Source organism: Protopterus annectens, chromosome 8.part0 (assembly GCF_019279795.1).
Source record: "Protopterus annectens isolate FY-2018-M chromosome 8.part0, PAN1.0, whole genome shotgun sequence".
Lineage (NCBI taxonomy): Eukaryota > Metazoa > Chordata > Ceratodontiformes > Protopteridae > Protopterus > Protopterus annectens.
Genome location: NC_056741.1, coordinates 1845231400 through 1845254966, shown reverse-complemented (window position 1 = coordinate 1845254966; position 23567 = coordinate 1845231400). Strand labels below are relative to the sequence as shown.

Sequence of the window (23567 nt, the reverse complement as noted above, 5' to 3'; positions counted from 1 at the left end):
TAAGCAAGGCCAGAGATCTGGCCTGGTAGTTTTTATGGAAATCTCAGATTGCTGATAAATTTGCTTTTGTGAAGGAGTAATTTAGATCTTTATCAAAGAGTTCTGCCAAGTACTGCAGTATTTTCTTCATAAGCATTGACCATGCATTTAGAACATTCTTGTTTGCTCATGATAAAACATTTCCATTTCTCCATGTGAGTTTTTTTCATGGATGGTTTCTGCAATGAGGTTAAGATTTACGTGACCTTCTAAAAGTAATTTGGGAGGTTGCCTATGTTCACAATTAGTGAAACCATGCAGATATCCTGAAGGCATGGATGTATGGGTAATACTGTTCTAAAGGGTTAATCAGCATACTGTTGAATGAGGTTATTTGCAAAGGAGTCAACAGTGTTTGGAACCATATGTGGGTTGGTTATAAAGTGGATTATTATAACTAATTTGGATGGTAGATTTTGTTTGCATTTTTGGGTTATCTTGATTATTACTGGAACTAGAGGGAAGGCAAAAAGAAAACCTTGAGTCTTCATCTCACTAAGGCATCCACTGCCAGCTGATTCAGTGATGCAATGAGAGAAAATAGATGGCAGCTTGCATTTGAGGAGAAGGCAAATACGTTCTTTATTGGCTGGTTCAATCTGTGGAAGATTCCATTGGCCCTCATTCCAAGTTGCTGGTTTCTCTCATGATATACACCGTAATCAGGAGACATTTGCTGTAAATGGCTCCCTCAAATCAAACACCAATATTAATTTCAAGCAGTTAAATCCATGCATTAAACCAAAAGTCCAGAAAAACATACCAGCATAAGCTTTAACATTGCAAAAGCTTGATCAAATGCATCTGATGAATCATTTGTAATGTGAAAGTTAATGCTGTTTTTTCAATTTTGTAGTTCCTTCCAAAGCTTATCTGGATATGGCTCACTCCCAAGGCTTCATGCCTTCCCTGCACATTGGAAGTAATCTGTAGCTCCTGTTTGTTGATGTGCCACATTACTGTCATGCTGTCCTTCTCTTTATTGCAAACACACAGTGGGAAATCTGGTTTCATAAAGACATTTATTTATTTATTTATTTATTTATTTATTTATTTATACTGCATTTTAATACTGTAAGCTAAACTGCAGTGTTTGTACTGCATTTGTCTGCCTTACTGTGCCTGTTAAACTCTATTCTGTTGCTGTTTTCACTGTTTGCAAAGCTTTTATTTTGCTATTTTCACTGTTTGCAAATTACTTTTTGCTGCTTTTCACTGCTTGCAAAGCATCTGTTTAGTTTTTTCTGTTTTCCCACCAAGCAGTGTTTTAAATAATTGATTTGTTTGCTGTTTAAAACACTCTTTAGTGTCTCCTTGATGTTTTTCTGCTGCTTAAAACATTTTTTAGTGTTTCCCGACAAAATTAGTGTAGCTAGTAGCTGTAGCATAGTCCAGATACAGGTTTGTTGCATCTGGGTCTGTTTGTAGTGCCTACTGTATTCTGAGCACATTTTCCAAGCCATCTCTGAATGGAAGGTGCCCTTCTGCACACTTGTGAGAGAGACGTGCTGATTGAAACCTGTCTGGTGAAGGGTCTAGGGTTTGAAGTAAGCACCCTCATTGGTTCTTTTGAGTCTTTTAATTTTATTTTTTTAAGTTTTTAGCTTCTGGTATTGAAGCCCAGCATTTGAGTGGGTTTCTGCTTGTTTGTGAGTCAAGCAGCATCATGTACTGCCACACCAAATGTGTGCAACAGCCGGACAGATCATTTTGACACATTTTCCCTTAGATATAGCTGTAGTACATTAGTGTAGTCCTCGTCATTAGTACATCTCTGATCTAAGAAGTATTGCTAGTGACCTGTGACCTATTAAACCACCAGCCAAAAACCCCATCAGAAAGTACACCTCCTAAATCAGTCCTGAGAGCACCCCCTTTGTGATAACAGCTCTTTAAACATAGCATTATGGACAGTTGGACTACCCTTGTTTCTCCTGCCTGCCTTGTTCACTTGGGTCTCCTGAGGCAGTGTAGCAACTGCTTCATGTATACTGACAAACCTCTAATAATAACTCACTCTAGTACTGAATGTAATAGATGGATCTACACCAAGAATCTTGAATCCCTGCTATTTTGCACTCAAAACAGTAACATTGAAGAGGTTGTCAACTAATGCACCACTACACATGCGCATAGTACCACTACTCATACACACAGTACGCACTTAACACATAAATTAACATATGTGGGGGTTCTCTAAAAATATTTACCAAAACACCAGAAACCTCCAAAACAGAAGACTGCTACATATAACACAGTCCCAACAGCACCCAAAACACATAGAAACACCAGTGTCTCACCTACCAATCCCTTAACATGTAACACTCAAAAAACATTTTCTTGTCATTGGAGACTCCATAGTAAGCTGTCTGTCCAGTGCTGGGATTTATCAGATCACGCATGCAGTCAGGTCTCTTGGCAATAAGTACCATTATGAATCTGTCATAGCTCATGTTAGAGTGAACGACCTGAGATGTACCTCACTGGACTACATGAAGAGAGACATGCTTGAGCTCTCTGAGTATGCGTTCCAGGTAGGTATATGCCTAGTCTTGAGCAGCATATTGTCCTCACCTAGTATGATGCCACAGTATAAACAAAAAAATGATCGATTTCAATAACTGACTTAGTTTTTGGTGTCATTCAAAGGAGATCATGTTTCTGTCAGCCTGGGATGAAATGGTCAATAAACCTCACTGCTTTGCCAAAGATGGTTTGCACCTGGCACCACTAGGCTTTTGACTGCTGGCAAAGGCTCTTGCCTCCCCCACAGTGCCTTTTTTAGGCAAGCGCTCAAAAACAAATTTGCCAACTATAACAAAATAAAGGTTATGCTGCTAAACGTTAGAAGCTTAAACCAAAAACTGCACACCCTAGAAGCAACTCTATCACTGGATGCTGTAGATGTCTGTGCAGTCACAGAAACCTGGTTCAAGGCATCAGACAGTACCCCGGCCTTGCAAGGTTACAATGCCTTCCACACCTTCAAACCACAAAATGAATATGTGAGAACCAAAGAAGGTGAGGTTTCTATCTATATTAGGGATAAATTCTCCTCTCAACTAGTTAGATTGGACAATGGCATGGAGTTACTCCAAGTTCAGATTACTGTTGATAAGACCCCTATTTAAATCATAGCGTGTTATAGATCCCCCTCCATGGGTCATGATGTGCATGAGGCCTACTTGACCAAACTGGAGTCAATCCAAATATTGACAAACACTCTGGTGGTGGATTTCCATTATCCCACCATCAAATGGGAAACCTACTGCAGCCCTATTTCACAAGTACAAAAGTTCCTTGACTTTGTTAACTCAAATTCCTTGGAACAAATTTTTCACACCCCATCAAGAGGAACAAACATACTAGATCTGGTCCTCACAAGCATGACAAATAGATGCACCACCACAACTGCCATCATTAGTCAAATCATTAGTCAGATCTGACCACATATCAGTCGCCTTCGAACTGGCACTAACAACAGAACTCACAAAGGGCAAAGTCAGACTAAAACACTTCACCAAAGCAAACTATACCCTCCTAGGGGGGAGGTATAAATGCCTTCCAAGTTCCACCCCCAGTTGGAAGTGGTAACTACACCAAAGCTTACACTAAAGCCCTGTACAATCACTTGTACAAGTGTATAGACTTGGCTGTTCCAAAGAAAATCAAAGCCAGACCCCCAAGTAAAAACAGGCTGCCCTGGTGGACATCCAGCATTAACAAACTTTACAACAAATGCAAAAAGTTGCTGTATAAGGAAACTAAGGTGAGGCCCCAACAATGGAAAAGCACCCTCCTCAGCCTTAACAGGCAAATAAGACAACATGTCAAATCCTCTAAGGGTAACATTGAGAAAAATTTAGCAATCAAGGCCAAGGATAACTATAAGGCCTTTTACAGCTACATATGTAGCCTAAAAGGTAGGACCCAAGCATATGCCGAACTAGTGACTAATGATATCACACATACACTGATCTTGCAGAGATATCAAACCCACTAGAGACAGATTTTGAAAAAAATTCACTCCCTTATCCCCTCCAAACATATCATAAACCTTGCCCCCAACCCCCACCCTATATATTCAAAGACCAGATCATTAAAGCCTTGTCTAAGACAAAAAACACAGTCTCTATGGGACTAGACGGCATCCCAGGCTGTCTTCTAAACAGACTAACACATGAACTAGCATCACCATTAAATACCCTATTCAATCACAGCTTAACCACAGACTTTGTTCCTGCAGAATGGAGAACAGCAACAGTTATTCTCCTCCACAAGGTGGCTTAGCAACACAGCCATGGAATTATAGACCCATAAATCTGACCAGCCTCATCATGCTGAGGGCAGGGAATTGTTGTTTAGTCAGCACTATTTAATGTACGTCCACTGTGGCCCTCACCAACAAAAACAGTTTAGAAAATGATGATGATCAATATTGAATTGTTTAAATGCAACACATTTTCAGTCAATTATCATTAAATTAACAGAATAGCCATCGGGGTTCATTTCTGTCTGATTGTAAATTCATACTAAAAGGAGTATCAGTGAATCAACTATATGATGAACACAGAATTAAGAATATTAAACAACATTCAACTTCAACTACTAGTGTGTTACCAAGTGCATCAGATATTAAGAATAATAGCCCTAAGAATATAACCTAAAGAATAAGGTCACAGCTTAGGTTACATAGCCCTGTGACTTCTCAAAAGAATATCTGATATGTGCTTTTGCATGTTGTTCTACACAGAGAAATGTCATTACACTCTAAAAAGCAATTATTTTTGGCTTAACAGACAAACTGGCCACTGCTTATCTAGTTGTGATGTTAAAACTGCCAAAAAAAGTTCCAGTTACAGAGAATGTTGTTCTTTCACATATTGCTAGATGCACAAACAAACTTCAATATTTATGTAAAATAACTCATTATACTATACTGCATTGTTGTCAAGACATGCACTTTTTTCATGCACAAACAAAGATCAGCATACCTGGGCATTCGCATCCTTCACAGAACTTATACACTGTTCGACTTGTGTTGCAAGTGTTTTAAAGTCCTGGATTGGAAAATCCCATACAGACAAATTCAGATTACATGTACAAACACCAGTAGCTGTCTCAAATCCTTGAAGCTGCTGAGTTCTCACAGTCTGCAGATTAAAAAATAACAAAAAAATAAATAAAAATGGCATTCCAAGGACAAAAATTGCTTGATTATCTTTTTTTTTTTACCTTACCTCTGCAGAAATGTTACTTTCTAAACAAACTAACTGAGGAAACCATGCCACAGCTGTACCCTCGCATGTAAGTTTCAGCTTTGGGATTCTGCTAAGATAATACTGAAGATTGAGAAAATGGGGATCAGTACCTCTGACTTAATCTAAAAGCTGAAATTGCAGTTGATAATGTTTGTGAAAAGGAGAAATAAGATCAGAACACTACTGGAGCTTTGTTACTTTTTTTCTAAATAATTTACCAAAAGCAATCATCAGATGAGCTATTACCTAATAATGTTTAACACTTAACATATTCCCTTGGCTAGTACTATACGGCTGCCACATTTTAAAATGCTTAAGTCAGACATTGTTTTACATAAATGTAAGATTTTGCAAGGCAATCTTTACCTTCAAGTACAAAGGACTAGACTACACTATTTTGTTAAAATAAAAGCTTACTGTTGTTGAATTTGAGTTGTTTTTGTTGTTTCATACTATGTTAAGGTGTTTCAGAGATTAAATAATTATTTTTGCTGATCAGGGAAGAAGGCATAAACAATATTCCCACCCATCTTTCTTGTCACAGCAATAACCTGAAATCTAAGTTGAATCAGAAACTTATAAACTGAGCAATCGACTTCTTAGTATGCGTCTCTTTGCCTTTGCCCTGAAGCAACCACTTTTTACAATCTGAGCCAACATTTTGTCTGTCACAAAAACACAAATTAATTGACAATATCTTAAGAAATACACAGGAGGGTCTCATAGGATCATAAATATAAGGCAAAAGAGTCACAATACTATTTATGCCTTGTCAACACCCACCATCATGCTGTATCCCCCGCTCAAGAAGGGCAAAATAGGTCACCCCTTGAGTAAATTTATGACTACCATCCAATCATCTGGGTTATATATGAAGGATGCAGAGGTGTTACTTGGTTTAGCTTGCAGGGAAAGTTTTTGTTTTTTCTTGAAGTGGAGTAAACATTGAGTAATTTGTCTCTCCATTGCATTTTGTGGATGTGCTGTTGGAGAGTTAAGTCCCTAGATTTGGTAATAGTGGAGTTATCTGGCTTGTGAAGATACAGAAGATCAAGGAGAACTAAATGGCAAAGAACACAAAGCATAAATCACCATGCAAGATCATATAAGAACTGAAATAACGGCATAGTACTTTAAGCCTTTCCTGCTAGATGAGGTACTTCAAGTGAACAGTCTTTTTGATTAGCAACCTCTAGGGCCTTTATACTTGTTTAATATGTCTACAAATGTGTCATGCTTGCACTACACAAGGGGGCATTTTACTCAATAATTACTCTAATTAAAGCTGTATAATGAGGGATGATATGCCTTTAGATATTAGTTATACTAACTAGAAAGATTTTTCTGACTACTGCTGCTACACGGTAGTCTAAACAGAGGGAATTATTCACCCAGGTTCAGGATCTTCCTTTGATAAAGCCAAACTGTTGTGGGTCTAGCCTGATAAGGTTTCTGATATTATAGATTATGAGATCACAGGTATGATGCATCCCAAGGCTTAGCAAATCATACTTGTCAGGCTAATGGGTCTATAGATCCCTGGGTCAGTGTAAGAGATGCGCATGATTAGGGGTAGCACCACTCCAGTTTGCCATACTTCTGAGACAGATTCTGTATAGCTAAGCTCAGAGGAAACAATTTAAGGATGCCATTTATCAGGCATCTAGGTAAATTATCAGCCCCCATGGAAGTAGTATTTCTGATTTTATAAAGCACCTTCAGAACATGTCCCTTTGTGATACTAGGAGTTGTAAGGGATTCAGGAATTTGTGGAGTTAAGATATTCATCTCCTGTGTAAAGTTTGTACGAAATTTGTCTCCCAGAATATTTGCTATGTCTATTGAGTCTGAATGGGTGGTGTCATGTTGGATAAATTCAGAACACTAATGGGGAGGATTATTTCATTGTTTCCTAATGTGAATAAAAAGGACTTATAACTATCTTTGGCTTCAGAAGCTAATTTAAAATTCATGATTAGTGTTACTAGCCCTTAGAGTGGCTTTCATTTTCATACTAATATTCATGATGCAGTCTTTAATATGAAGTATTTCAGATCTGTCCTAAAATTTAAGAAGTTTTTTGTTTCTCTTGTTATATAGTTTATTTAAGATAGTGGACTACGAGGGTGGTTTGTTCTTAAATGTCCCATTATATTTGGCACTAGTATGGATGGCCAGGTCTAGGTACCAACGAGTCAAATCACCCATCGGATTCAACAAAAATACCAATAAGGATACAATTCATGTTGAATCCGGTGGGTGATTTGACAAGTTAGGTAAAGCTTAAGAGGCTGAAAAAGTTAGGATTTCGATCCAAGGTTGTCCAATTGTAGTTGAAACTTCTGGTGTGTTTTTCCCAGTATCCCTTGGTGATGTTTTGAGGCCCTGGGTTGTATTTTTTCTTAGTAAGTACCACAAGTCTAGATGCAGTGTTCAAGCCTGAAGGTCATCTAGGAACACAATGACTCTGTGAATTCAGAATTATAGACATTAATATTTACCCAGCTCCCCATATTTTTCTTAAAAATGTGTAGTGATTCAGACAGCCAGATGACTAGAGTTAAACTATTCCAAATAATTGATAAGTAATATGAAATAAATTCTTTCCTCACCTTACTGCTAATGCATTTATACAGTACATCAAGTATGGTAAAAGAATTCCTTTGTATAAATAGCAGCTGTGCTGGTGTTGAGTTTGATGATGTTGCAAGTAAGTATGGATAAATTCATCAAGTCTAACGAGGCTGGTCTGTCTGAAATCCTTGAATTCAGAATTGCTGACTGTAGGGATTTTCAGGGATGTTGAAAGAGAAGATTACATGTTTACAGTTAGACTTAAGAAAAGGATGGAGAAACTTGAGGTGTGGTGCATGTAATGGATATATTAGCTAGGGCCAGGTCAAGAAATATTGTGTCCTCTAGTTAACTATGTATTCCAAAGAGTTTTTATTTATTAAGTCTAAGAATATTTGAATAAACCTAGTGCAGAAGGTTTATGTTATCCAGTTACTTGAGGGGGTAATTAAAATTTCCCATTATAAAGGCACTTTTGGTAGTACATGTAGGAATCTATGCTCATCAGGGGACATGGTGGGTATCCTGTAGCAAGTTATAAATTGATAGTCTGTCTTGTTCAGAGTAAGATGGAGTTCAATTGTTTCAATTTGTCGGTCTCTGGAAATCTGCCTAAAAATAATGTGGTTCTTGACAAATACAAAAATGCCTCACTTTCCATCAGGCCTAAATGCATGGTAGGCACAAAAGCAAGGTCTGGAAGAAGTACTATCTTAACACAGAAACCACATCATAGTAAGTGCACAAACATGTATGAGTCCAAGTTACAAGAGACCCTCAAGATCAAGCAAGTTGTTATTAAGACTTCTGGTTTTGAGAACAACAACCTTGATATAGTCCAACCTAGAGCTGAAAATGGCTACATTGATATCTGCTGAGTTGGGATGCCCATTAGCCAGACTCTGCATAAAATATGAACTTGTGAGACAACAAGAGCTTTAGTTAGTTTGCAGAAGTCATGGACCAAGAGGTGTATAGGCCACCTTGGTGAAGCAAGCTGGACTATCAATCATCTCATCTCGGGTTGACACACACTGGACTTCCATAAAATGACAACTAGTAAGCCAACTGTAGAAGCCAACCATCTTTTCTCTGTATATAGGTATCACTCTGGGTGAAGGAAGGATTCCACTCAGTGCCTGTGTCATGCCTGCACTGCACACATGCATGATGAGACCTAACCGGTTTCTCTGCATGCTCCTCAGGATTATGTTCATTAAAGTCATTAACACCCACATAAACTACCACTAGGTCATAATAATATCAAGCTGGTGAGAGGAACTTTATAGCTTTTGTGATGTCACTGATCCTGGCACCAGAAAGACAACTAACTTTAACCTACTTTTTGTGCAGTGTGATAGAGTTACCAATCACCTTGACATTACTGTTTTTATCATGAAATCTGAGATAGTAAATGGTTGCAGTCTATCTCTTGATGACCCTTTAATGTGTGTGAGAATGGTCCAGATGTGGTGGGGGATGTCCACTGAGACCTACACTCTCATAAAGCTAATTATACGGATGCATATCTGCAAGCTTGGAATTCTGAGTTGCCAAAAAAGATCACCATGCTCTGTCACTTAAGATCTGCTTAAGAGGCGTCATGGTTGTATAACCAGTGTTCTGCATGCAACCAATAAAAGCCTCCTAATAGGCTCACACAATGAACAGCTGGAGGATGTTACCATTACTCACTATCTAAATGAAGTCTAAAATCTATTCACTGATAAAGTTCCAACAGCAATGTTCAAAGCCTCACAGAGCAATGTCATTGATGAGTTACTCAACACTATAGCTTACCTGTGTAACCCCAGTATGGATCCCCAAATCTCCTTCTCAGTGGGAAATACTGATTTGTCCCAAGAAATCATGGGCCACTTGTGAACTCAAAGAAAAGGATATATAATCACTCTTTACCTTACTAAAAATGCAAAAGTGACTCTGAAGGTAAAGCCTGGGATGAATATACAATATGACAAAAGAAGCATTTTGATAGCCAAAGCATTTTGTCATAATTCTGATGAGTATTTTCCATGTTTTAAGGAGAGCCATACAAACCTTATATTTCTTAGCATATATCAGTGCCACTGTTTTCTAAAGCAGTTAACTACCTGGATAACAAAATGAGTCTTCTATAAATAAGGAAACTTGAAATGAAGCTGCTGCAAAGAAAAATGTGAAATCAAAGATCTCGCATTTTATAAAAATTGATTATATAGCCCAAGATGGAATCAAACTCAGTTAACATAATAAAAGACATTGCAGATCCATATCAGATAGTGACAAATAGGTTACCTGTGAATAAGCATGGTTTAAATTCCTTTCAGCAAAACAATAATCAGAAACATATAAGGTCTTACAGACCTTAAGCTACAAATAAAAGACAAGCAGAAAGGAAGCAGTGACACACCCATGCCAAATGTTTCTTGACAATTAAAATTGCTGAAGCAGTTTAGCACACATTTTAACATTAAACTGCACCATTTATAGACTAGTGTTAAAAAGAATAAACAGCAATAATACAATGCTATTTTAGGAGTATCAGCTAAAGGCCGACTTTCTTGGCAACCAAACAATGAATCATTAGTGGCTACACTGAACTTTCTACCAACAAAAATAACTGTAGTGATATTATTATGTATCTATCTAGCATGTCAGGCTAATCTGCACTAGTCATGCGTAATTAGCAACAGACACTATTCTGTCTGTCAGTATAAACACTGGAAACTGATCTGGCCTTTTAAGAGGCTGGGCACTATGGAGCTTTATCTGGTTTAGGAATTACCAATGTTAATAACTTTCGTCCAATTTGACTATGTCACAAAACTTTCATAAGGAGAAACACAGAAGGCAGCAAAGTCTGATCCAAAAGCATATACAACTCCACCAGAAGTGACCTGCATATTAGTGTGGTATATAGACTTACTCTTGTCATTGTCCATATAATCTAATGCATTTACTCTGCTTATCATATTCTGTGCTACAGTCTTTTTATACACCCAGGATGAGACTAAAAGGGGTTCATTGGGAGCAGCACTTTACCCCAATCAACAAACTGAAATAAAATAAATAAATGAATAAAATAAAATGTCAAGGGCAGGTGACTTGCCCCCTGCCAGATGTTTCTATAAATGATGTGGCAGTTCCTCTAAGGGTTCCTATTACCAGATCAAACGTTTAGGTTAGCGAATACCTAAACGTTGACCTGGTAATAGCGAAAGCAAAAAAACATGAACGGCTGATTTAATGCAGGGAAAGAATTTCCCTGGCTGTTATGCAGATTTTGCCCCTTTCCCCACTGGGGAACGAGGTTGGTATATTTAGTTAGGGGGGTGTGGGGGGCACAGCCCCCACTTCATTTTGGTTTATTTATTTATTTTTTTTTTGTGGCCGAGGGAATTCATTCCCTATGTTAAATCAGCTGTTCGCTGTTTTAATTTTTCAATATTACCAGATTGACATTTAGGTATTCGTTAACCTAAACTTTCAATCAGGTAATATAGACACTTCCTCTAATATAGTGGTCTTCCTAGGGTGTATTATTATAGCCTGTGTTAAAGATGGCAAACTTGCTGAGATTAAGTGTCAGGGCATAGACTCTACTCATATCAGGCTGAAATGGATAAGAATAACGATGGTGATCACAATCTACAATACCCTAGAAGATATCCCTGTGTGTTGTAAGCAAACACAAAATCAATGGATGTGTTGTGTTAATTTTGTACTCTGGTGGTAGCCCACAAAGCAAGGAAAGACACGGATTTTTTGAAATACTTGGATTATAATGCTGTCATAGTGAAACTAAGCTTAAAATGAATAATTTCCTGGACCGCAAAACCCACAATGTTCATTGTCTTGACAATCATAAGACTGGAAAACAGAAAGACAGTTCTATATATTTTGTACTGCCTTATTAGAGCCCTTCTACTTCATATCAGTATATAATTAAGTTTCTGTTTATGACACATATTGCAATTATCCCAGGATGAGCATGTAGTCAGACCACTGCAATCATAGATTAAACTTGTCACTGCTGGAACAAAGCACTAGAACTGGAAATGTCTGAAAAAAATGAACTGACTATAGAATGTACCCTCCAGTAAAATAAGCCTTGAAAAAGAGAATAAAAGCCATGAATGTCAAGTACAATTATTTGTTGGTAAAGAAAGAACTAAATACTTATAAATTACAGCAAAATATTTACAAGTTGTTGAGCCGGTTGTAGTCAGGAGTGTAGCCAACTAACCTCTGTAAACCTATAAGAAAATCACCAGATCTAGCCTTGTTGGGCTTCAGTAAGGTAAAAAACAATATTCCAAAGTTTCAGCAAAAAGGTGGGTTTTCAGCCACTGAGCTCAAAGGCCTACCCCTGAAATATTGGAGGCAAGAAAACTCTTCCAAGGTAAGACATGTCCACAAAATCTTTATTATGATGAATCTACCATAAGTATTTTTCACTATTTTCGCTACTCTTAGGAGAGATCCCCATATAACAGAATAGCCACTCCTCTGCACTTATAATTGGGTAAGAAGAATGGATCTGTTCCATTTCTTCCCTAATTTCACTAACTTAATGACCTCTTAGCAATATAAGTGTGTTCCATGCAAACAAAGTACCTGAAGCTGAAAACAGTTGTCATATACAAAGTAAAAACCCAGGTATCTTTACAGTTTGCTGTCATTCCTGACTATTAACATGGTAGATGTAACAACAGAATGTTAATGCAGTGAGAAATCCTAAATCTTATAAGTGAAAGTGATCTCACGATAATTACCATGTATTGTCCCCACAGCAAAATGTGGAAACAAGCTCACTGTTTACAAAGAAGTAAATGCATGGTAGTTTTACAATGATCAAATGATATATTCAAATATGCTACAAGTAAGAGAAAGAAACATAAATTCTACCTTGAGAGATACTAAAATAAACAAATAATAATATCAATAATAATAGTCCCAATAAGATGTTCCTTAAACAGGGATAAAGCCCTGACAACTCCCCCTGCAAAAAGAGCTAGTGATTCTAATGCACAGAAAAATAAATAAATAAGTAAATAATAATAATAATAATAATAATAATAATAATAACAATAATAATAATAATAATAATCCCAATAAGATATAGCTTAAAGAGGGATAAAGCACTGACAAATATCACTGCAAAGAAAGAGATATCAATAAATATGTATTTATTTGTTATAGTTTACTGGGAAAGTCCGACTTGGTAATTTCCATTTTCATTGGAGACCTGGTGAGAAAAGTTCCATTTGCTGACATTGCATTATACTAAATTCTAGTTAAACACGGAGTAATTACATTTCTATTTACATGTATTCACAAACAGTAGTTACATTTATACATTCTAAGACATTAGAGAGGTGGAAGTTACTAAAGAGAAAGTCCACTTGCAACTTAATGGATTGTATAGGCAGCAATTATGTATACAACTGTTTTGTCATTTCAGTGAGAGGTTGGGTGTATTCTGTTTAAGGAGAGTATTTGGAGAGTATTAGAGAGTGAACACAAAGTCCTCAGCTTGTGATGAGCATGTGCAGGACCAGAATTGGTTACAATGTAGTTTAATTAGTGGTATAAAACTATTGAGTTTGTTGGAGAGTTTTATTTGTGTGGGGATACTATTCCAGAGTTTAGCAATGTACAGGTAGTAGTGTAAGTCTCCTGCAACATTATCTGAGTTATTTGTAAGTAATAAAAAAATGTTACTTAAATGGAGATCCCTTGCTGAACAGTAGGGCAGTAATAAGTTTTGTAGTGCAGGGCATTTTGCTGGATGTTGAATGAGTTTGTGTGCTGTAGTTGGTTGTGAATATGTTAGGTAGTTGTGTAGTTCAAGCCAGTTAATCACTTTAAGCTATGACAATGGTGGGTCCCATGAGGGGGCTTGGTGGCAAATTTAGCTATTTTATTGTAGCAGGAGGCAAGTTTCTTTCTTTGTGTATTGTTTAAGTTTGTTAGGATAGGGGTGGCATACAAGAGAGTTGGCAATAAGAAGGTGGTAGCTAGAGTTTTTTTTTTTAACTATGTGTAAGGAATCCATCGATCCTATAAAGGGAGTCTCATTTCCTGTGTGTAGATTTAATAGGGTTCAGTATATGCTGGTCATATTTGAGATTGTAATTTATTATAACACCTAGAAGTTTACTGTGAGTTACAGTTACAGTGACAGTATTATTTGCTGACTTTTTGGTAAAAGATTGTTTTTGATATTTCCAACTTGTTGAGGTAAAATGCATTAACTTTGTTTTCTTGAGGTTGAGAAGGAGGTTTGATTCTTTAAGCCAGGTTTCTACAGAGGAGAAAATTTTGGGGGTAATGTCTTGGAGCTTATTATTGTTGAGGCTGCACATATTAATGCTGAGTCATCTGCATATTGAACTAAACTGGCATAGTAAGTGGAGGTGTGAAGGTCATTAATCCCTATATTAAATAGGAAAGGACCCAGGATAGAGTCCTGAGGGACACTTGTTGTAAATGGTTAAAAACGATAAGTAGGTTTGCTGCCATTTAACTGCTTGTTGCCTTCCAGATAGGTAACTAAGAAATCATGACAAGCAGTATTGTGAAAGTCCTATTGAGGAGAGCTGATTGAACAGTTGCTGGTGTGAGACAGCATCAAATGCCTTTGACCAATTAAGAACATGGTAGACACAAGCAGACCATTGTTTCTATGTTCGTTGGGTTAGTACATTGATAAAATGTCGTAGAGCAGTAGTGGTGCCGTGCTGGGGCCTAAAGCCATGTTGTGTTTCTGACAGCAGGTTATTTGAGGTTAGGCATTGCATGAGCTGCATAAGGATGCATTTCTCTAATATTTTGGAGAGGGGGGGGTGGAGAATTGCTAATGGTCTGTAGTTACTATACTCTGTAGATATGTCGCCTTTGTACAGTGGTATGATGTAGGATTTTTTCTACAGTGATGAATAATATAAATTCTAACTACAGAGAATCAAAAATAAATGCATAAATTAATAACAACAACAATAATAATAACTCCAATGAGATATGCCTTAAACAGAGATAAAGCCATGACAAATACCCCTACAAAGAAAGAGATAGTGATATGAATTCTAATTACAGAGAAAAAAGTTAATAAATGAACAACAGATAATAATAATAATAATAATAATAATAATAATAATCCTAATAACATATACCTTAAACAGGGATAAGCCCTGATAAAAATCTCTGCAAAAATAGATAGGAGCATGAATTCTAACTACAGAGAAACACAACTAAATAAATGAATAATAATAACAATAAAAATAATATAAACCTTAAACATGGATACGGCCCTGATAAATATCCCTGCAAATAATGAGATAACAGCATTAATTCTAGCTATAGAGAAACAAAAATAAATGATAATAATAATAATAATAATATAAACCTTAAGCAGTGATAAAGCCTTGATAAATATCTCAAGTTTGAGTTGTCACTTGGGAGGGCATGATGGTCTATGTGACTGCTTTGCTACATGTAAGAAAAGCTTGTGGGTGACAATCTTGAAGACATTAATGTATCAGTGGTGCCATATAGGTTCATAGATTTATAGGATGATACTAGGCTATTGGCCCGGAGGCCCTTATAAGCCTAGCCAGGAATTTCACCCATGTTCCCACAAAGTCAGCACCTGATTTCCCTATCCAGCAGGGACACAGGTAGGATCCCAGGGGTGTATTTTCTGTTTCCCATCCAGTCATCCAGGTTCCTCTTAAAGAGGGCTGGAGAGGTACTCTGCTTGCCATGGAGAGGGAGTCTATTCCACAGATGGGGGAGTCTTTGGGACACAAATCTATCCTGCCAACAAGTTCTATTAATGTCACAGACCAGGTTGAGGCCTTGTGTGTGAGTTGCACTAGTGGAGTTTGACTTACGGATATGCAGCAACTCCATCGAGGCTGGGTCTGAGATGGCCTTGTATGCCAGACACAGGTCACCTCTGAGCAGTCTGTATGACACTGAGTAGGGAGCCTATCTGTATAGAATAGGTGGTTTGAGACCCTGGATTTTCCTGGTCAGGAACCTCTGTGGTCTCTCCAGCTGCTGCATGTGCTTGGCAAGATACATGCTGAAGGAGGGCATTGTACTTGATAACGGGTCTGATAAAGAAGGAGTACAGGGATGTTATGACCTCCTTGTTCCTGGATGAAATACCCTTATTTACAAGGCGGGCCATGTAGAAAGCCTTCTGTACAATGGAGGCAACTTGGTGGTCAAAAGTCAGGTTGCTATCAATCTGGGTGCCCAAGTCCCTCACGACTTATTGCGTGCTTAGTACATTGTTATTAATGTGATACTTAGTGGGGATGCCATTTTCCCCAAAGGGGATAATGATGCATTTATTAACATTTAGTTTGAAGCCATGTTTCTGGCACCAGTCATTTGTTTGTGTGAGGCCCTCTTGGAGGATGTTCACATCACTAGGGGAATTTAAGACAGCACCAGCTTGCAGTCATCTGCAAACTTGGTCAGCCACAGACCACTGGTTTTGCCTTGCACCTCAGAAAAGTATATCCCAAACAGTAGAGACCCTGAGACCGATCCTTGTGGTACACTGCTCGTTACAGGTCTACTACTAGAGGTGGCTTCCCCTATTTTGACTAAGTGGGTTCTATCAATGAGCAAGTTAGCTAACCATCTGATAACATACGGTTTGATGCCTAGCTGGAAGAGTTTATCTTTAATGCAGAGTGGGGAACGGTGTTGAAGGCTTTGGCTAGGTCAAAGTAGGTGGTGTGCACTGTCTTCCCCTGGTCCATGGCTTTGGTGACTATTTCGAAGAAGTCAACCAAGTTTAGCAGGCATGATCTCCCTTTGTCAAAACCAAACTGTATGGGGTCAAGTGTTTGGAGGTTGCCAGTGTCTTTGTTTATAAAGTCCATGATAATGCACTCCCTGGCCTTGCAGATCAGGCTAGTTAGGCCGATGGTTCTATAACTGCCTGGGTCAGTGGACACTCCACCTTTGTGTAGAGGGATGACAGTGGCTGTCCTCCATTCAGCTGGGATGAAGCCATTGCTCAGGCTTTGGTTGAATAGGGTGCCTAATAGAGCTAAGAGCTCATGCTTGAGTTCATGTAGGATACAGTCAGTGATGCTATTGGGTCCCATGGAGACTTTTTTTTTTTGCCTTTGAGAGGGCATTGAAAACCTGCTCCCTGGGGATGAGGGGAGGGGAGCAGGTGCTGGGGATGTCCTGGTTTACTAATGGAGGACAGGGGGGTGAAGTTTTCACTGAACCTGTCTGATAACAGGTTGGCTATATCTATGGCATTTGTGTATTGTGTTATTGACCAAAAATTCAGAGCAGATTTAGGTGTTACCTTTGAGATTGTGGATGTATGTAAAGAAGGCCTTGTGATTGTCCTTAGTGAATGTGGCCAATTTGGACTCAAAGTTAGCCTTAGAGGATTTCACCAGTGACCTAATTTGCTTGTTCAAACAAAGGAGTAATTGCTTTCAACTTGGCAGCTGTTCCTTCTTGGTCCTGGACAGCAGTTTGTTTCCTTTTATTATAGTTTGTTAATTGCTGCTGTCCATCAGATAAGTTTACTCTTCCTTGAGGAAAATGATTTGGTTCTGACAGGTATTGCTGAGTCCATATAGCTATGTATATCAATCACAGGAGGACATAATAGGTTGCCACACTGATGTGGCACTCAGGTCAGCCTGTGAGAATAGACTATTATCAGATGTGAGTGAGAACACAAAACTACTTCTGTTGCTGCTTAGAAGACTATCTTCACCAGCCATCTCTCACTTTTGGGTGAGGGACACCCTGAGGGGCAGAGAATAAATGGACTCTAGACAAGTTGGAGGACTGATAGCTGGCAGGCATGGAGGCAAAATACTACCTGGATAAAAAATTATATTTATGTCTATAGCTATCTATATTGAGATGACATCACGAAACCTCATAACATCGAACACCCGGAACAGTGAAACCTAACCCCAGGAAGAGAACCACTTGGCCACCATGGGAAATCTTGCCTTTCCCAACTGTAGTGTGATCTCAGAATTGGTATATTTAGTTAGGGGGTGTTGGGGATGAAATCCCCCACTTTGGCAGATTTTACTTGCTGTGTTCTTTGTTTTTTTTTTTGTCCTTGTGGCCAAGTGGTTCTTTTCCCGGGGTTAGTTTTCCCATTTCTGAGTGTTTGATGTTATGAGAATTTGGCGATCTCATCTTAATAATATGGTCTTCAGTGATGTGGTGTTTCATTACTTTGAAGGTGATCCATATATACATATATATATACAGTTTTCAGAAACTCAAAATTCATATGGTCGAGTTTTCGAAAACTCAAAGCTTTTGAATGGAGGTACAGTGAAGATTGAGAAATTTACCTTTTCTTAACTGTAGTGCGATCTTGGAGTTTGTGTATATATTTGCAGTATGTGGTGCTGGAGGGCTTGTCCCCCTGCATAAATATAAAAAAGTAGATTTTTGTGTTTTGTTTTTTTTTGATGTTCACGTTTTTTGGTGTTCACGTTTTCAGAAACTCGATCATATGGTCTTGTCCATATGAATTTCAAGTTTCTGAATACTCGATCATCTGAAATAGATCTATATATATATTATATATATATATATATATATATATATATATATATATATATATATATATATGGGAGTAGGACTATTCACTGAAAGCACAATTCACTGAAACACATTTGACTGTGCACAATTCACTGAAAGCTCAATTCATTGAAAACACAATTCACTGAAACACATTTCACTGAAAGTTATATATGGCCTTTTCCCCGCTGTAGTGCAACCCTGGAGTTAGTATATACAGTAAGGGGGGTGTGGGGGAGGTAGCCCCTCAACTATTTTAAATATTTTGAACTATATACTTGGATACTTGCAATTCCAATAAATGACTCTTTTCTGAACATAATATATATCCAAATTATGTGGGGGGCTATGCCCCCACACCCCCCAATGTGGGGATTTATGCCCCCACACCCCCCAATGTGTTGCTTTCAGAGGCCAACAGGTGACATGCTGGGGGTGTCACAGGCATCATCATCCAGGATCTTCCATCAGTTCTTGAATGCTATGCTCCAATATGCCAGTGACCACATATATTTTCCCCATACTCCTGAGGATAGGGCCAGAAATATGCAGGAGTTCTACCCAGTAGCACACTACCCTGAACTACTGGGTGACATAGATACACACATACAGAGAACAGGGAAGACTCTACATCAATAGAAAGGGCTTCCACTCTATTAACTGCCAAGTCATGTTTAATGCCAATGGAATCATCTTGTACATGTGCGCTAGCAACCCTGGCAGTTACCATGACTCACATATCTGGCACACCTCCCAACTGTTTCAGATGTTTGCTATGGGGAATATACCACATAGTAATTTACTGGGGGATGCAGGTTATGCACTGGAACTGTGGCTGAGGACACTTATGAGAAATGCACATCTATAGAGTGAAGAATGCCATAATGAGGCATATGCTCAAACCAGAAATATCATAGAAGTGTGTGTCTGGGCTGCTGATGTTGTGGTTCCAGTGCCTAGATACATCTGGTGGAGTCCTGCAGTACGATCCATAGACATGGACTGAAACATTCACAGTATGTGCCATGCCACCCAGCATCATCCTTTGAAAACAGCCTCAGCAGGATCAACAAAGGGAAGAGGCACACATCCCACCACCTATTCCAAGGTCACCACAGCCACACTCAGGTGAGGAGTCAGAAGGGGGGACCAGCAGCTGTTGTGGGTATAAGCGGCTGTAGGAATTCTCCATATGCCCTTGCATTTGCCAAGAAACAGCACATAGCATGCTCACTCACAACCTAGAGCCTAAAACCTTCTTCCTATGCACATACCTATACTAACATTGATCCCAGGCCACTCTCACAAGCTTTAACTCACCATGTATTGGCTGTGTACTGCTTGCATCAGACAGTCAGCCCTGAACTAAAACTGTTGCAGCTGCTCCATTTACAAGGTAAGTATTGAACCTGGAGTGAATTGTGTAATAATATGAATGAGTGACATATCCTTGCATGTTGTTACTTGGTAGTGTACGTAAGTAAAATGTAGGAGATTTGTACAGAAATGACCATAACATGTGACAGCAGAGACTTATTTGACGTATATGTGTCCATTATTAAGTAGTAGGCCTCAGGCATTAAATATTCATACAGTCATGCCTCTCAAAAGTAGTTATGTTCACTGTATACCCTCAGTTTAGCATCATATGTCTGTACTGGAAAATCATTAAGGAAGTTAGACAGCAATGAAAGACATTGCAGTTTCAGACCTCACAACACTCATAAGATCATTCACAATAAAGATGGGAAATGTTGATGCTATCAACTGTCTAACTTCTAAGTCCATTGTAAGTCATAGGCACAATTACCAGCTAAACATCAGAAATGCAGATATACAGCATATATATATATATATATATATATATATATATATATATATATATATATATATATATAAGCACTAAGACAGCTATGCACTCTAAGCATCAGACACAAACCTTATGTATCCCTGAATCCAAAAGATAAAAAACAGGGATATGGCATCGTTATCATCACTTGGACAGAATGTTGTGTGTGTGTGGTGTGTGTGTGTGTGTGTGTGTGGGGGGGGGGGGGGCAGGAAGCCTAGGTTGACACAAATAGTTGGTGTGTATGAGTAAGAAAGAGAAGCAGGCAGACATTTGGATAAACAAGCACATGTCCAGTGAGACAAAATGATTTTTAAGCTGCATGGCTGAAGCATGTAACTATTGTGTGTGTGTTTGTAGGGGTCCTCCAGATGAAATTGATGTGTGAGTGTATGCTTGAACACAGCCAAGCTCTGTGCTAGTTCTGTGTCTTGGTATGTCGGATAGATGTGAGCCATGCAAGGTAGAGGTGGCAGTTCATCCCCGACCATGAGAACTGTCTCTGCCAATAGTTGCACTGGCATATCCATGCTCATGGTCAGATGCACTGCTGCTACCTGAATATGACTGATGTCTACTGCATGAGCTCCCTACACAAGGATGCCCAGGACCATGACCCCATGGCCTGCCATGTCTGGTTGTGGATAGCTCACCCACTGAAAGAGCAGTGGAAGTACTGCCACTATGACAGCATGATTGGGCATGGCCACATTGGCTAACAGCAGATGGTGTGGCTGTCCATGAAGATACCATTCCCCTCCCAGAAGATGCTCCTTCACAAGCACCTCTCATTCCATCACAGACACCCCTCAGTCTAACATGTCATTCATTCAATCCATTGAATCAGCAACACGGTGGAGACAGTCACACATGTCAATCTGTGCCACATTTACAACCCTAAGAATTTCTGTGCCTCCATGACAACCTTAAACATATATTGAGTGGCATGGGAAGCAATGGGAAAAAACTTAAACCCACCAAATTAGCAGCAGACAACCTCCCAAGTGAATACCTACAAATCGCAGCTGATGCTCTGGCCTACCCAGTATCCATCTTGATTAACCGATATCTGTCAGAAAGTTACGTTCTCACACTGTGGAAAGTTTCACATATAATTCCCCTCCACAAAGGCGGACCCTCCACAAAAATAACCAGTTACCGCCCCATAGCTATTCTCTCTCCACTCTCCAAAATACTAGAGAGATGCATACACTCTCAGGTCTCAGACTACCTCCTTACTAACAACCTCCTTTCCAGTACTCAGCATGGTTTCCGACCAAACCATAGCACCACCACTGCCTTACTCTCCTTTACTAACACTATGCTTCAGCATAAAAACAATGGCTATCTCTCCTCTGCTACTTTTCTAGACCTATCTAAAGCATTTGACATGGTCCCACACAAACAACTTATCTCTGTCCTCAATAACCTATCCTTCTCACAATCAGTCACCAACTGGTTTCAGAGTTACCTGTCTGACTGCCAACAATCCGTTGTATGGCAGAATGACATATCTCCCCAACTACCTGTCTCCATAGGGATTCTCCAAGGATCCATCCTTGGACCCCTACTCTTCTCTGTTTACACCAATAATCTAGCCTCTGCCACCAAACATGGCACACTCATACAATACGCAGATGACTCGACCATCATCTGCTCAGCCCAGTCCCTACCCAAACTGCAAAATGTCACACAGGAAGCCTTTTCCTCTGTTGAAACATGGTTATCCAATGCCCAATTAATACTCAACCCAAACAAAACTAAACTACTCATCTTCCAACCCACCAAACATACTCAAAACAACTCTCACTTTAACATCACAGCAAAAGACAACACCACTATATACCCAACTGAACACACCAAATTGCTAGGAGTGGAAATAGACAATAAACTAAAATTTGACATTCACATATCCATAACCATAAAAAAAGTCCACAAAAAACTAGGAGCGTTATACAGAAATAAGCAATTTCTCACCAAAGCAACAAAGATTTCAATAGCAAATTCCCACCTTATCTCCACCCTACTTTATGCCTCTCCAATATATATACCAGCCTAAGGCAATGTGATCTAAACAAGCTAGTGACCTGCTACAACAAAATCGCCAAATTCGCCACAGGGGCATCCTACCGTAGTCACCACTGTCTCTCACTTGCTGAACTGGGCTGGCTTGAACTCCCTCACATCCTTCAGTGGTATCAACTCTCACTTGCCCACAAACTAGTAAACCATCCACTAAATGTCCCATCCCTCCAGAATCTACTCCAACCCTATCGCACCACCAGACCACTAAGATCCAGCAACAAAAATCACTTGCAGATCACTAAAGCCAATAACTCTGCTGGTGAAGCACTATTCTCTTGCGCCATAGCCAAATTATGGAACTCACTCCCACCCACAATTACCTCCGTACCATCATGCACCCACTTCAAAACTTTACTAAAAGCGCACCTAAAAACATGCTGGCTATGCCCTTGCAACTCCCACTCTAATATCATCCACTCCATCCAACCACTACCTTTCTTTCCACTCCACTAACTACCTTGATTATAGCAAGCTCAGATGCTCATAAGCCTAGTACTTATTATACAGCAGGAACTTCTCATTGTAACATTTGTTAATGTCTGTTATGTACTTCACAGATAAAGATTCTAGTTGTCTACTGATGTACTATGTTCTTCATCTGTAAATATGTTGTAAGTAATTGCTATGTTAAATTGTTAATCGCTATGTAATCCAATGTAACTACTGTCTGTTTATTTTACTGTAGAGCTTTTCTCCCCGGGCCTCCACTGAAAATGGACCTACGTCCAGTCGGACACTCCCAGTCAAAAAATTTAAATAAATAAATAAATAAACACCTGGATCAGGTAGAAGATGGAAAGCAGGCCTGCTATGAGCACCCCTAACAACCCTCCTGCATGGCACCTCACCCACACTTTGGCTATGGCTGGAGTAAACAAGCGCCGAAGCCACAGTTACCACACTTCTCTGATCAATTGCCTCACCCTCCACCTGTGTATATAATATCTGAGGGCTCACTGGAATGGGTAGGCATAGGCCTACTGGCTGTGTCCGATGGAAATGCAGGGGATGGCTGTATGTCAACCTCAGTGTCAAAGTCAACTTCTGCACCCCCGATTGCTTGGCCACCATCATTATCGGAGTCTGCTGATACACTGACATCAGGTGGTAGAGGCCTCACACTTCCACTGTCAGGATCACCTGTGATATTAAGCAACAAA

The 23567-nt window shown here is 39.1% G+C and overlaps 1 protein-coding gene across 1 annotated transcript in view; it reads right to left on the bottom strand.

The window, feature by feature from the left end:
* The window catches only part of LOC122808573, a 185294-nt gene that overhangs the window by 116672 nt on the left and 45055 nt on the right, over nt 1-23567 (bottom strand). Inside the window, exon 3 of the mRNA XM_044079531.1 lies at nt 5034-5192. Coding sequence (XP_043935466.1) covers nt 5034-5192 — 159 coding nt within the window. The remainder of the gene's footprint in view (nt 1-5033; nt 5193-23567) is intronic.